The 16,799-nt window shown below is 46.1% G+C and overlaps 1 protein-coding gene and 1 pseudogene across 1 annotated transcript in view; one reads left to right on the top strand and one right to left on the bottom strand.

Moving 5' to 3' along the window:
• Positions 1-16,799, top strand: part of LOC129714287 (nck-associated protein 1-like) — a 204,256-nt gene that overhangs the window by 41,210 nt on the left and 146,247 nt on the right. Inside the window, exons 10-11 of the mRNA XM_055663845.1 lie at positions 9,721-9,777; positions 10,442-10,538. Coding sequence (XP_055519820.1) covers positions 9,721-9,777; positions 10,442-10,538 — 154 coding nt within the window. The remainder of the gene's footprint in view (positions 1-9,720; positions 9,778-10,441; positions 10,539-16,799) is intronic.
• LOC129714300 (U2 spliceosomal RNA) lies at positions 4,842-4,946 on the bottom strand (annotated as a pseudogene).

Genomic DNA, 16,799 nt, shown 5'->3' with positions numbered 1-16,799 from the left:
ACAAAGGGTGGTAGGTAAACGGAACCAGCTGCCAGGGGAGGTAGTTACAGCAAGTACTATCACAATGTTTAAGAAATATATGGGCCAAAAGCAGATGTGGGACTAGTGTTGATGGAGCAAGTTGGTCGGCATGGCACGTTTCCATGTTGCATGACTATGACTCTACGATATTAAAGTTGAATGCGAACATGGTTATCAAATAATAATAATAATAATAATAAGTTTATTTATAGAGCATTTTAAAAACAATCATAGTCGCAACAAAGTGCTGTACATCACTAATCATTGACAAAAAAGTTAATACACACCAATAATAACAATCAAAAAAAATAGTAGGAAAAGATATGTAAAATAAAGAAACATTAAAAACAATAAAAACAGAAGCAAAGTCTCAGGCATGGTCAAAAGCCAGGGAGTACAAATGTGTTTTAACACTGGATTTGAAGATGGACAGTGAGGGGGCCTGTCTGATGTGCAACGGCAGGGTGTTCCAGAATGCTGGAGCAGCAACAGAGAAGGCTCTATCCCCTCTGAGCTTCCGATTAGACCTTGGTACCTCCAGGAGCAGCTGACCAGCTGACCTGAGGGACCGGGCAGGAGCGTATGGGTGGAGCAGCTCAGAGAGGTAAGGCGGGGCGAGCCCATTCAGAGATTTAAAAACAAATAAGAGTATCTTAAAATGAACTCGAAAGTGCACCGGGAGCCTGTGGAGGGAGGCCAGAATTGGCGATATGTGCTCCCTCTTTCGAGTCCCAGTTAAAAGGCGAGCAGCAGCATTCTGAACCAACTGGAGATGAGCCAGTGAAGAACGAGCAACTCCAAAATAGAGCACGTTACAGTTATCCAGCCTAGATGTAACAAAGGCATGGATTACTGTCTCAAAATGCTGCCGCTCGAGAATGGGCTTCACCTTCGCCAGCTTCCTTAAGTGAAAGAAGCTGGACTTAACCACCGCGCATATTTGGCGATCTAATTTAAAGTCACTGTCCATCCTAAAACCCAGGTTCAAAACTGTACCATGACAATGGACCTAAATCAACAAATGGAGGTTCACGGCAGCCATTGGGATCAAATAAAATAGTAAGATTAAACGAGAACTTACCAGTTTGAAGTTTGATCTGTATTTTATGAGGAGGAACGTTGAGGGAATACGTGAAGAACCCGCTTCCAACGCATGCGTGTCATTCTTCAAAGCAGCGGTGTGAGGTCACAGGAACCTATAATGATCTAACATAGTAAGATTATCAAAGAGATACCAGTTTTTGATATGATCATAAGAGGGTGGGAGCGGAGGGCACGTATTCCCTCAACGTCCCTCCTCATAAAATACAGATCAAACTTCAAACTGGTAAGTTCTCGTTTAATCTTACTATTTTACTTCGGAGTCACGTGAGTGACTTCGTGAAGATTTCAAAGCTCTGTGACCTCATGCCGCGGAACGAGTCCATGCTCACAACTGCCTTGGGTATTGGGAGAGAGCATCATTAGTAATTTTAAAACACACTTATACAAAGAGTTACACAAAAAAGCTGGAGAAACTCAGCGGGTGCAGCAGCATCTATGGAGCGAAGGAAATAGGCAACGTTTCGGGCCGAAACCCTTCAAAGAGTTGTTTGGTATAATGAAAAAATATATAAATTTTTTAAATTGACAATCATAGCCCTGTAACCTTTCGGGCAAATTATATTGTTGAACGTAAAATGGTTTCCAAACACGATGATGACTCCAAAATATAACTGGTTTATTATAAAAACCTTTGGAAAAACCCTTTCGGATGACCATCCTGTCATTCTGAGGATTTGGTCTGTGGGTACCTCTAGAATTTTTGCTGCGGATGTTGCTGCAGCCCTGGTGGAATGAGAGTTAAAAACCATTAGTGTCTATTCCTGCCATCTTTAGGACATATTTGAGCCACCTTGATATAGTTTGGGTCGTGACCCTTTTGTGCGGTTTCTTGTAAGAGATTAACAACGCCACTCTCTGACCTCGAATGCTCTTAGTATATTCTATGTATAGTTGGATGTGTCTTGCTATACACAGTCGTTCGTCATATGCGTATACCATAAATTCAAACACTTGACCCGATGAACCTGGTCTGTTTTCTTTTATTAAATCCTGTATGACAAACACCAGTTTCTCGGGTGAGATGATCAGGGAGTCCAGGCTCAGTTTGCTTAATGGCTGGACTCGTTGTGCGGTAACTACCGCCATGAGCATAACCATCTTCATGGTCCGTTACTGAAGTGACAATGCTGTTATGGGCTACCAGCTCCTCAGCATGTTTAGTACGACTCCCCCCCCCCCCCCCCCCAAGTTTTGTTACCGGGGGTGCGTTCCCACCGTGTGCCGCTCCGTTCCTTGTGATAGGTAATTGGAGAGTGCACTTCTGGCACTATTGATGGCACTGTAGCTCCATCGATTATCATAATGGAGGCTTGTTAAAATTCCAATACGGCCAGAATGTTCTTGGCCTTTTGGTCGAGGTTGTTATCCAAGCAGTATATGACCCATTTCTTGATGTGTCGAAAGTACTGCTTCCGTGTTGACAGTCTTAGTGCAGATGAGATGAGATTCATCGTCCTGTCTGACAGCCCCATGCCGTGTAGTGGGTCTTTTAGACTCTACAAATCAACAAATCCATAGTCTTATGGCATGGTTGACTGCCCCCAGTCACTGGATGAATTAATAAATTTGGCTATGTTCATGAGGGAACATGGTTCTAACACCATCCCCTGTATGGCCGAATACCATGATTTAGTAGGCCAGTCGGGTACTCTGAGAATTCCAGATGCCGAGTCTAGTTGAATTTCCCTAGTACCCCATTGATGCGGCAGAACGGGGGAAATACATCACCCTATGGCTTTGTTAACATAACAATGCCAAGCTGGTTTTAGAATTTTAGTAAATAATATTTGGGCTGATGTTAGCCCTTTTGGTAACTCTATATTGCCAAAGTTCCCCCTCTTTTGAGTCAATGCGTGCCATATAGAAAAACCCCGCTGACACCAAGTCTTTATCAGTAATAAGAGTATCCATCTTAATATGAACATCTTGAACGAATGTGTTTAGGGTTGAGAAGTCAATGATAATCCTGCAACCCCCATCTATTTTATTTTTAATAAATATGTTTGATACAAATTCTAATGTTCCATGAAAAGTATGCTCAATCACACCTTTTGTGTACAATTTTTGTAGCACCATGTGGGCTTTAGATTGTTTGGTTTATGTAAGGACAAAATGCCATTCTGGTGTATGTTGTACTGGGGTTATTGGGATGAGTAAATTCTATCAGATAACCCTGAATGCTGCTGAGATTATATGAATCTGTAGTGATTCTATACCATACATAACTGTAGTGTTGCAACCTCCCCTCTCCCACCATCGTGGGTCCCTTTTTAACAGAAGAAACCACACCCACCTACCTCCATGGTTACCGGTGGTTGTGTTATTTCCTTGGTTTTTTGAAAAGGGGGTTCTGGTTTGATCTCTTGTTCGGGGTTGTGTGGGAGGTTGAGGCTTCCGCATCTGCCAGGGTGCTGCCCTGGCCATACCCTAAAAAGGCTACTGCGGGTTATATTGATTTCTGGCACTGCCACTGGTATGAGCCACATTTTTTATGGCCTTGCATGTGGCTGGTATCATGCTCCAAAATAGGCCCTTGCGCTGGCCTTGATGAGCCCCAGTGTCTTGCTTCGTCCACCCACGGTTCTTTGTTTGCAAATGGTAGCATTTTAGGGTTGAATGGCAGCCTTCCACATGTAGTTCAGCTCATATTGCATATTACTAAACAGAGCTTGTGCGTCTTGATGGTCTTTGGTTACCTCCGTTTAGTCCAGGGTGCGGGTGTATGCTGTGATCCCTTCCGTCAATCCCTTTAAGGTTTTCTGGATCTTGAGGTCCTGGTTCCTGATGTTCGTCCCCATATGCTGCCAAATGCATTGGTTTACACTGGGCACCTGTAATGCCTCACCGTTGCCAGGTGGCAGATGTCTAGCCAATCTCTGTAAATATTTCTTGTTGGCGTTTGTGGCCAGACATATAGTAATACTATTGCCATCCTGGATCCAAGTCTACCCATGTTTGACTTGGTTAAAGTAATCAGCCACCATGTCCAGCAGAGTCCCTGCTGTGTTAGGATCATGGGACGCTGTATTACCAGGCTCTGGCCCATCAGGGTCCTGCCTACTCTTTTTTATAGAGTTAGAGATCTCTAGGGTCCCACACGGGGTACCCCTGTGGGGCTTACCTCCTGCCCACTTGTCTTTTGTTCTGCGGACCCCTCTTGCAGGTCAGCCCAGAACTGACCCACAGTGCTCCCCTCTGATGGGGTAGAAGCACTGTGCAGCCCTCAAAGAAGTACTGCTGTGGGTTTATCACGTTGGAGCAAGGCTCCATACCCCGCTTCTTCCCGCTCCAGCGCTCTCGGGCGCTGGTCACCGGCGGTTATGCAAAGTCGGACCCTTCTGAGTCGACGACCTTGTTTGTTTTGTGTCTAGCCTTACCGCTCAGCCGCATGGATCTGGCCGGTGCGGGGCCGACATCGGGCACAGCTGATCCCACTACGGTTGATCCAAGTGCCGCTGGCTGCTGCTGGCTGCCCGCTGCTTCACGGTCCTCCTTCTCCAGCTTTGTCCTTCCTTCCGTGGAGTGGATATGGCCGGAGTGGAGGACATCTGGCACAGCTGATTCCATCTAGCCCATTTCTTTAACCCGGCTCCAACGCTCTCAGCGCTCCTGGCTGCTCATTTATCTCAGACCGCTGGGACCGACCCCCGTACTAACGGTACTGGTCCCTCGCGGTCGTTGCAGCCGGTCAACCCCACTCCAATGCCCTCAGTTCTGGGCACTCCTGCTTATATGGTCCTTAGATAAGGGACGTATTAGATATTAAAACTGATAATAAACAGATACTATAGTTGATCTTAGCCAAAAGGCCAAGAAGTGATCTCTGTAACTAAAAAACCCGCTGGGACCGACCCCGGTACTCACAGTACTGGTCCCTCGCGGTCCATTGCAGCCAGTCAACTCCACTGCAATGTCCTTGGCCTCGGCGCTGGCCGTTAGCGCTGCTTCAAACCAGACTCGCTACCAAAGCGAGACTGGCATACTGGCCCAGAAATGAATTCCCCCCCCCTGGTGCTGGAGCGAAGTCGGGCACAGGTGTTTTCCCCTCCGGGAATCGATGTGCCCTTGCTGCTCCTCCTGCCGCTGCCGCTGCTCCTGCCGTGTCTGCACCTAAAGGGTAAGTGGAAGGAACGCAGAGTCTCTTACCTGCTGTTCCCGACTTTTAATTCTCCCGCTGGTGAACGTCGTTCCCTGCGTGTCGGGTTCGAGCCGCTCGGACCGACCCCGGTGTTCACGGGGCTGGTCCTTCACGGCAGTTCCGCAGCCGGTAAACCCCGGCTGTTCCTAGGGACCCCCTAATTTTAAAAAGTGCCAGAGCACTAATACAACCCACTGTTTTGTGGGTTGTTGGCTCTGTTTTTTCCCTCCACCCCGTATGGGGTGAAGTTGGCACTCGCTCCCGTTATGGGAGACAGTGGTGCCGACTTCCGTTGCTGGCTGACTGCTGCTGTACAGCGGCAGCTCGTCAGCCTTCCTGGAAACAAGAAGAAAGGTAAGGAATTTTCTTACCTGTTCCACAGCCCCAGGCCCATGTAGCGTCGGTCTTTGGGGCTGTGTCGGCTCCTGAGTGCTCCCTTGTCGGCGTTCTCTTCCCGGAGCTGAAGTCGCACGAACTCCCGCTAAGGGAGACTGTCGTGCCACCGGCCGTTGCTGGCTGCCTGCTGTCCTTGTCGGCGCTTGCAGACTTCTCCCCCGCCAGCTTCCAACAGCCTTCTGGAGAAAAAAGGTAAGTAAAGAACGATGTTCACTTACCTTACTGTTGCAGGTTCGAAACCCCGCCGTTTGGGAGGAACGTCCTTCCTCCCGACAATGACGAGTTGCAATGCGTGTAGCGTAAATGCCACGCATGCGTTGGAAGCGGGTTCTTCACGAAGTCACTCACGTGACTCCGAAGTAAAATCACCTCTGTCTTCTTGCAAATATTGCAGCACACTGTTGATCTGGTGGGCAAGTTGGCTGAGGAATATCTGATGGAGCTCAATGCAAAAAGGGACACAAAATGCTGGAGTAACTCAGCAGATCAGGATGCATCTATGGAGAACATGGATAGGTGACATTTTGAGTCAAGACTGTCGTTCAGGCTGATTGTAGTGTGGGGAGAAGTCACCTATCCATATTCTCCAGAGATGCTGCCTGGCCTGCCGAGTTACCCCAACACTTTCTGACCTTTTGTTTATACCCCACATAGAGTCATAGAGTGATAAAGTGTGGAAACAGACCCTTCGGCCCAACTTTCCCACACATGTCCCAGCTACACTAGTCCCACCTGCCTGCGTTTGATCCATATCCCCCCCCCCCCCAAACCTGCCCTATCCATGTACCTGTCTAACTGTTCCTTAAACATTGTTTAATCTCACCAACAACTAGTACAGCTGCATCATGATGTCCCAACCTTTGTACTCAATTCTCTTCCAAGAGAAGGCAAGTGTGTCAAAAACCTTCTTGAGCTTAGCTTTAGTTTGGCGAGCGAGCATGGAAACAGGCCCTTCGACCCATCATGTCCGCACCGACCAGCGACCCCCACACATTAACACTATCCTACACACACTTGGGACAAATTACATTTATCTCAAGCAAATTAACCTATACACCTGTACATGTGTGGAGTGTGGGAGGAAACCGAAGATCTCGGAGAAAACCCACGTGGTCACAGGGAGAACGTACAAACTACGTACAGTCAGCGCCCAGAGTCAGGATGCACTGTAAGGCAGTAACTCTACCGCTGCACCACCTTGCTGCCCACCACTTTGTCCTGCTGAACCACTGCTGTTCTGGTCCTGTATTCCCAGCTCTCTCTGTTCTACAACACTCTCCAGGGATACACCATTTCATGAGCAAGTCCTGTCTAGTTCCACTTACAAAGTGCAGGACATCTCACTTGTGTGAGTTAAAGTCCATTTGTAATTCAACAATTACCATTAACTTCCTGACCATTCACAGCACCATTCATTTTGATGTCATCAACAAATACTTGCTGGAGTTTAGAAACATTAGGATGATCTAATTTAAACCTTTTGCAAATGTGTTTTAAACATTGTGATAGTACCTGCAACAACTACCTCTTCCAGCAGCTCGGTCCATATACTAACCACCCATTGTATTAAAATCTTAGGCCTTGTTTCCTATTAAATCTTTTCCCCCTCACCTTACATCTTTCCCCCCCTCACCTAGTTCCTGATCTCCCTACTCTGGGTAAAAGACTACACATTTACCTTATTTATTCCCCTCATGATGTTATACACCTCTGTAAAATCATCCCTATTCCAAGGAATACAGTCTGAGCCTGCTCAACTTCTCCCTATAACTCAGGCTCTCAAGCCCTGTCAACATCCTTGTAAATCTCCTTTGCACCCTTTCCAGCTTAACAACACCTTTCCTATAATTAGGTGACCAAAACTGAACACAAAACTCTAAATGTGGCCTCACCAATGTCTTGTACAAGTATGACATAGCCCCCCACTTCTATGCTGACTAATACTGTTCTGACTAATGAAGGCTAATGTGCCTAAACCTTCTTGTCCGGTCTATCTGTCTGTGACACCACTTTCAAAGAACTATGTGCTTGCACTCCTAAATCCCTCTACTCTACAACACTTCCCAGAGCCCCGCCATCTTCTCTATCTACAATGCCACCCAATTCTGCAAACTTACTAATCATGCTGGGTACATTCTCACCTAAATTGTTGATATAGATGACAAACACCAATGGGCCTAACACAGATTCCTGACGAACACCACTAGTCACAGGCCTCCAGTCCGAAAAACAACCTTCCACCATCACCCTCTGCTTCATTCCTTGAAGCTAATTTTACTCTTCAGTCCGCTAGCACTGCCGGGACCTAACCTTCTGGAGCAGCCGATCATGCGGAACCTTGACAAATGTATTGCTGAAATCCATATATGCAAAATCTACAGCTCTGTCCTCATCAATCTTTTTTGGTTACGTCTTCAAAAACCTCAATAAGATTCATGATTCAAGAGACCTCCCTGGAACAAAATGATGCTGACTATCCCTAATCAGACCTTGTCTATCTAAATGCTTGTATATCCTATCCCTCAGAATTCTCTCTGGTAAATGTCTGAGCACAGATTCTAGACTTACTAGGTCATAATTTCCAAGCTTTTTCTTGCAGCTCTACTTAAATAAAGGCATACCATTTGCCACCCTCCATTCCTCTGGCACTTAATCCATATTTAATGATGACTCATACATCTCAGCCATGGCCTGCAATTTCCTCTCTAGCTCCGACAGGTTCATATGTTGTCAGAACTGGGATATCTCAATCTTAATTACAACCTTCCTGCAGCTAGCCAACCAGAATTGCACCCATTACCCCAAGCGTAGTCTCCAACATCTTGAGTAGTTGTAAGATGAGATCCTAACTCTTGCATCCTGACTACGGGTGCTGTCTGTACAGAGTTTGTACATTATTCCGATGACCTGCGTGGGTTTTCTCCGAGATCTCAGTTTCCTCCCACGCTGCATAGACGTACAGGTATGGAGGTTAATTGGTTTGGTAGATGTAAAAATTGTCCGTAGTGTGTATGGGATAGTGTTAATAATAGTGTTAATATGCGGGGATCGCTGGTTGGCGCAGACCTGTTGGGCCGAAGGGCCTGTTTCCATGCTGTATCTCTAAACTAATCCATTGCTCTAATCAATGAAGGCAAGTATTCCATACACTGCCTACCAGTGTCCGCACTCTGATAGATAAGATTATGATGTTTCATGCAGAGGGTTGTGGTATCTCAAAGGCACTGCTAGGGCTGGTGGTGGAGGCAGATATGATGGTGGTGTTTAAGAGGCATTTAGATAGGCACATGGATAAACAGGGAATCACGTGCATATGGATCACGTGCAGGCAGAGAAGATTAGTTTAAAAGCATCATGTTCGGCACGGACATCGTGTGCCTTCCTGTGCTGTTCCATGTCCACTACATCACGAATTGCGGTGTCATCCACTAACTTACTATCCATGTCAACTCTATTCTAATCCAAATCTTAAATATATAAGACGAACAACACTGGGACGAGCAAAATCACAGAAAATGCTGGAGAATCTCCATGGATCAGGCGGCATCTCGGGAGAACATGGGTAGGTGACGTTTTGGGTTAGGATCCTTCTTCAGACTGGGCAATGGTCCCTAGAGTGAACCACTGGTCACATATGTTAAGGCTCCACTCTCTCACGTGTTCCACCGAGCTAGGTTTGTATTTAATCAGAGATCTCACACTGGATCTCACCACCTGTCCCAGGCTGCCCAATGGGTGCTTGTCAAACCTTTGTTAAAGTCCATTTACCCAATGTCTCCACCCTGCCCTCGCTAGTTCTCTTCATCGTCTCCTCAAGAAAGGCATTCTGCATGCAGCCACCAACCTCATTGTACTGAGTGAGGTGTAAATTCAGGAATAGGGAGTCACCATGTTGCTGTTATTGCCATATTATTTTATCACTAGTGGACTTCTCTGTTTTCTCCGTGTCCCTTGTTGTCTGCATCTCTTCTGCTCCCTCTCAGATCCACGGTGGAAGTGACTGAAGCTTGCCTTGTACTCTCTGTGGTCCCAGTACTAATCGTAAACCCCTGGTTTTGCAGGTACAATAAGCGGATTAATGATGTTAAAGAATGCCGGGAGAACGCCACATCCAACAGGTAATAACCAGCAATGGGTTGGGGCTGTGAGGAGGGGAGTGGTGGTCAGTGCATGGTGTGGTCAGTCTGTGGGGGAGAGGGGTCAGTGTGTGTGGAATACTCAGTGCATTGATGGAGTCAGTGTGTCAGTGGTGGGGGGAGATTCAGTGCGTGTGTGATCAGTTTGGGGGGGGCATTTTGGGGAGGCCAGTGTGGGAGGGTTATTGGGGGGGGGGGGGGGGTGGGTCAGTGGTCAGTGTGTGTGTGTGTGTGTGTGTGTGTGTGTGTGTGTGTGTGTGTGTGTGTGTGTGTGTGTGTGTGTGTGTGTGTGTGTGTGTGTGTGTGTGTGTGTGTGTGTGTGTGTGTGTGTGTGTGTGTGTGTGAGCGCACGTGCAGGGAGTCTATGAATAACTACATCTCTGTGGGTGAACTCCGTTAGGGTTTGTGAACATGTTCATCCAAGCATGGGACGGATCTGCCTCAGTCTGGGACTGCCACCCAGTCCGGATCTTATACCCTCCCCCTGCCACCCCACTAAGGTCCGGATCTGTTCCCTATTCCAGATCTGCTCCCCCGCTCCAAATCTGTCCCTCGGTTTAGATCTGCCAGTCGCATCTTGCCTGGTCATGTATTCTGAAGCAAAAACAGGGCCGCTGAGTTGACACTGGTTTGTGTTTACATTCAGTGGATCCGTTCACCGAGAGAGGCGCCACTTTCTGAGGAGTGCAGTGAAGGAGCTGAGCGCCATCCTCACCGAGGAACCTGGGCTACTGGGACCAAAGGTAGGAGCAACGTTCTCATGCATGTTCATTTACAGAGGTGGTCTCAAAACCAACAGGAATCATGTTGCTCTTTAAATGAGCAAATCCCAAGAGGCACAGGGACTATGAGGTAAACACACAAGGCAGGACAATCTCAGCAGGTCAGGCAGCACCAGTCCGGATAACGTCACGTTTATTCACATTATACTGCATCTGCCATGCATTTGCCCACTCACCCAGCCTATCCAAGTCACCTTGCAGCCTCCTAGCATCTGCCTCACAGCTAACACTGCCCTCCAGCTTCGTGTCATCCGCAAACATGGAGATGTTGAATTCAATTTCCTCATCCAGATCATTAATATATTTTGAAAAACTCTGGGGTCCCAGCCTTGCGGTACCCCACTAGTCACTGCCTGCCATTCTGAAAAGGATCCGTTTACTCCTACTCTTTGTTTCCTACCAGCCAGTTCTCTATCCACATCAAGTGTTCAAGAAGGAACTGCAGATGCTGGAAGATCGAAGGTACACAAAAAAAATGCTGGAGAAACTCAGCGGGTGCAGCAGCATCTATGGAGCGAAGGAAATAGGTGACGTTTCGGCTATTTCCTTCGCTCCATAGATGCTGCTGCACCCGCTGAGTTTCTCCGGCATTTTTTTTTTGTGTTCCCTCTATCCACATCAATACTGAAGCCCCAATACCATGTGCTTTAAGTTTGCATACTAATCTCTTATGTGGGACTGTCGAAAGTCTTTTGAAAGTCCAGATATAACACATCCATTGGTTCACTTATACACTTATCCACTTTACTAGTTACATCCCTGAAAAATTCTATAAGATTCATCAGACATGATTTACCAGACATGATAAATCCATGCTGAATTTGTCCGATGATTTCACCACTTTCCAAATGTGCTGCTATCCCATCTTTAATAACTGACTAGCATTTTCCCCACTACCAATGTTAGACTAACTGGTCTGTAATTCCCCGTTTTCTCTCTCCCTCCCTTTTTAAAAAGAGAGGTCACATTAGCTACCCTCCAATCCTCAGGAACTACTCCAGAGTCTAAAGAGTTTTGAAAAATTATCACTAATGTATCCACGATTTCTGGGGCTACTTCCTTAAGTACTCTGGGATGCAGCCTATCTGACCCTGGATATTTACCGGCCTATCATTGGAAGGAAGGACTGACTTAGCATTTCAGATGGGTCTTTTTTTCCAATTTCTTAATTTGTCTGCGTCAATGTGTCTGAATGTTTTGATAAAAGTTACCTCCACTCCATCACCGCCATTAAGTTAATGGCAAGAACAGCACATGAATGGAACTTGATCTGAGTTCAGGATGCGCAATTTCCAGTAAGGAGGGGTAAGGATGGTAAATGTAACCTTGGATGACCAAAGATGTTGTTAATTTGGGTAGTTAGGATGGAACAGACAAAACATTTGAGGAATATCAAAAAAAGAGGAAAGAACTCTAAATGTCACCGTCAAATATTATTGGAAAGTCAGATTAAAGAAAATCCCAAATATTGTGATATCTATATTAAAATCTAGAGGGTAAGGGCAGGGTAAGGTTCGGTAGGGAGAGGATTAGGGTTAGGCAGAAAGTTCAGGAGTCCCCTCTAGCCATTCCCGACAAAACAGGTACACCCTTTGGATACTTGTTTGAGAAGGAACTGCTGATGCTGGAAAATCGAAGGGAGACAAAAATGCTGGAGAAATTCGAAGGAAATAGGCGACGTTTCTGATGGAGACCCGTCTTCAGACTGAAGAAGGGTCCCGACCTGAAACATCAACTATTTCCTTCGCTCCATAGATGCTGCCTCACCTGCTGAGTTTCTCCAGCATGTTTATCCACCGTTTGGATACTGTTGAGTGGGCTGGGTGTTCCTGGGAGAGCAGCAGCAGGCAGCTCTGTGGCACCGGCCCTGGCTCTAAGGTACAGCAGAGTAGGGAGAGGTCAGGCAGATGGATATTGATGGGGATCCCGATAGTTAGGGGGACTGACAGGAGATTCTGTGGCAGCAAACGGGACTCGAGGATGGCATGTTGCGTGGCTGGTGCCAGTGTCTAGGATGCCATGGAGTGGCAGCAAAATATTCTCAACAGGGACGGTGTACAGCCAAAAGTCATATGAACTTTAGCACAAATTACATGGGTTGGAAAAAGATGAGGTCTTGCGAAGTGAATATCGGGAGTTTGGCAAAGGGTTAAAATGCAGAACCTCAAGTGGTGATCTCTGCATTACTGCTCGTGCCATGTGCTTGTTAGGGTAGCAATAGGGGGTTTAGTCAGATTAATTTGTGTGTGACTGAGGAGTTGGTGCAGTGGACAGGGATTCAGATTTCTAGCTGATTGGGATCTCTTCTGGGACAAATGTGGCCTGTACAAAGAGGACGAGTTGCATCTGAACTGGAGAGGAACCGACATCTTGCAGGGAGGTTTGTTCGTGCTACTTGAGAGAGAAATCTGATCGCAGGGGGGGTGGGACCCAGAGCAGCAGGTCTGCAAACGGAAGGGCTCTTGTGAAAGTGGAGGTTTTGACAAATCAGTCTCCTCCATGGCCAGAGCGAGCAACACCAGAAATTGGAGGAACAGCACCTCATATTCCGCTTGGGGAGTCTGCATCCTGCGGGCATGAACATTGAATTCTCCCAATTTTGTTGGCCCTTTCTGTCTCCTCCCCTTCCTCAGCCCTCGGGCTATCTCCTCCCATCCCTCAGTCCTCGGGCTCCTCCTCCTCCCTTTTTCCTTTCTTCTCCCCGCCACCCCCCATCAGTCTGAAGAAAGGTTTGGCCCAAAAACGTTGCCTATTTCCTTCGCTCCATAGATGCTGCTGCACCCGCTGAGTTTCTCCAGCATTTTTGTGTACCAGTCTCAAAGGAAGCACAGGCAGGGAGGGGTACATGAATACGGGATATATATTGGTGTTGTGGGTAAAGCTGGTGACTGAGAGCCTGGATCAGTGTTTCAATATATGATGGTGTGGCCATTACGGAAACTTGGCGACGAGAGGGACGTGACCATAAGCTCAATGTGCCTGAGTTTCGATTTCTTTCAGACGAGATAGAGAGGCAGTGAAAGAGGTCGAGGTGATCCTTTAAGAATCAGGGAGAATGTCACTCAGAGGACAGTCTGGAGGACACGTCTACTGAGACATTATGGGATGAGCTTAAAAATAAGAAAAGTTAAAATAAGACAGGAGCAATCACTCTCATGCTATTATATTATATTATATTATATTATAGGCCAGCCTGTAGCCAGCGGGAGAAGGAGGATCAGATACTGGATGTAGGCAGATTATGGAAGGATGCAAGAACCACAGGGTTGTTGTCGTGGATGACTTTAACTTCCCCAATATTGATTGGGACTTTTTCAGTGCAAGAGAATAAGATGGGGCAGAATTTGTTAAATGTATCCAAGCAGATTTCCTTAAACAGTATGTGGATAGTCTGACTCAAACAGAGACCATACTGGTAGTAAGGAACTGCAGATGCTGGTTTAAACCGAAGATAGACTCACCTAATTTCTATGTTTCTATGTCTGTCGACTCAAAATGCTGGAGTAATTCAGTGTCTGAAGAAGGGTCTCGACCTAAAACATTACCCATTCATTCTTTCCAGAAATGTTGCCTGTCCCACTGAGTTAGTCCAGCATTTAGTATTATCTTTGGTAGAGACCATACTGGACCTTGACTTGGGAAACAAGCTTGGCCAGGTAACTGGTTGTGGTGGAAGAGGTATTTAGAGTTTGTTATTGCAATCACATAAGCATAAAGATTATTTTGAATAAGGACAAGTCCGGATATTGGGGGTTACAATGTCATTAGGCAGGAGCGAAGGAGGGTAGATTGGGAGCATTTGTTATTGGTTACGTCTGCAGGTGCATGTGAGTTGGTTAAAGACCAGCTGATCAAAGTGCAGGACCAGCATGTTCCAGTGAGGAGGAGGGTTAAGGACGGCAGGGTAAGGGAACTGTGGAAGACAAAGGAGATTGTAAACTTGATCAAGAAGAAAAGGAAGTGTACGTCATCTTTACTCAGGTGGCATCAGAGGGAGCTTGTGAGAAATACTAAGCAAGTAGCAAGGAATTAAAGGGAGCAATTATAAGGGCCAAAAGGGGCCACAAAATGTCACAAGGAGTTGGAATAGAATTAAGCCATTCTGCCCATCAGGTCTACTCCGCCATTCAATCATGGCTGATCTATCTCTCCCTCCTAACCCCATCCCCCTGCCTTCTCCCCACAACCTCTGACATCTGTACTAATGAAGAATCTATCTAGCTCTGCATTAAAAATATCCAATGAAATGGCATCCACAGCCTTCTGTGGCCAAGAATTCCACAAATTCACCAAACTCTGACTAAATAAATTTCTCCTCATCTCCTTCCAAAAAGAACGTCATTTAATTGTGAGGCTAAGACCTCTCGTCCTAGACTCTCCCACAAATGGAACCATCCTCTCCACATCCACTCTATCCAAGCCTGAGTACAGTACACACCCAATAAAACAATCCAAGTTTGTCCAGCCTCTCTCGACAGCTAATAGCCTCTAATCTATCTCCAGCTCTAATTTTTGTTCTCGTGGAATTTTCTGGAAGTCTGAGGGAGGAACATCTTCTAACTCATCTACTGCCCCCCACAAATTCATGACTGTCTTATGAAGAAAGACTGGATAGACTTGGTTTATACTCTCCAGAATTTAGGAGATTGAGAGGGGATCTTATAGAAACTTACAACATTCTTAAGGGGTTGGACAGGCTAGCTGCAGGAAGATTGTTCCCGATGTTGGGGAAGTCCAGGACAAGGGGTCACAGCTTAAGGATAAGGGGGAAATCCTATAAAACCGAGATGAGAAGAACTTTTTTCACACAGAGAGTGGTGAATTTCTGGAACTCTCTGCCACAGAGGGTAGTTGAGGCCAGTTCATTGGCTATATTTAAGAGGGAGTTAGATGTGGCCCTTGTAGCTAAGGGGATCAGAGGGTATGGAGAGAAGGCAGGTACAGGATACCGAGTTAGATGATCAGCCATGATCATATTGAATGGCGGTGCAGGCTCGCAGGGCCGAATGGCCTACTGCTGCACCTAATTTCTATGTTTCTATGTTTCTATTAGATCATCAAATCTCCTCCGCCATTTAAATAGTGGCTGATCTAATTTTCCACCACACCCCATTCTGCTGCCTTCTCCCCATTACCTAATCAGGAATCTATCAATATCCTCTTTAAAAATAAGTTTCAAAGAGGTCCCCCTCATTCTTCTAAACTCCAGTGAGTACGGGCCCAGTGCTGACTGACGTTCATCAAAGGTTAACCTACTCATTCCTGGGATCATTCTTGTAACCCTCCTCTGGACCCTCTCCTGAGCCAGATATGGTGGACAAAATTGTTCACAATATTCCAAATGTGATTTTACCAGCACCATATAGAGCCTCAACATTACGTCCCTGTTTTTGAACACAAGCCCTCTTGATATAAATTGAGTTTGCTTTCTTTACTACCGATTCGAATTGCAGATTAACTTGCAGATTACGACTTGCAGGTTAACTCCCAAGACCCTTGGCACCGCTGATTCCTGGATCCCCATCCCAACTAGAAAATAGTCCATGCCATTATTCCGACTACCAAAATGCATGATTCCATATTTTGCTAAACTATATTCTATTTGCCACTTTTCTGGCCACTCTCCAAACCTGTCCAAGTCCTTCTGCAGAGTCCTGACTTTCTCTACACTACCAGCCTCTCAAATTATTTTCATATCATCCGCAAACTTTGTCACTAAGCCTTCATTCGCCTCGTCCAAATCATTATTATACAACGTGAAGAGTAGCGGCCTAAGCACCGACCCTTTCGGAACTTACAGCCAATCAGAAAATGCCCCCTTTATTGACACTCTTTGTCTTCTGCCATTCAGCCAACCTGCTATCCATGCTAGTATCCGCCCTTTGATACCTAAGCAGCCTAACGTGTGGCATCTTATCAAAGGCTTTCTGAAAATCAAAGTAAACAACATCTATTGACTCTCTTTCGTCTGTCCTGCTATTTACTTCTTCGAAGAACTCCAGCAAAATTGTCATCAATGAGATGGACAAAGACTTTTTATACATACATTAAAAACAGGATGGTAAATCAAAGAATGTCGGACCACTCAGGGATAAAGAAGGGATTCGATGCTTGGAGTTGGAGAATGTAGGTGAGGAACTAAATTAGTACTTGGCATCTATATTCACAAAGGACAACAAGATCAGCGGACAATACAAATATTGTTTATTTTGATAATCTACC

This window comes from Leucoraja erinacea, chromosome 38 (assembly GCF_028641065.1).
Source record: "Leucoraja erinacea ecotype New England chromosome 38, Leri_hhj_1, whole genome shotgun sequence".
NCBI lineage: Eukaryota > Metazoa > Chordata > Chondrichthyes > Rajiformes > Rajidae > Leucoraja > Leucoraja erinaceus.
Note: the sequence above shows the minus strand (reverse complement) of the source record. Positions and strands in the feature narration are given on the sequence as shown.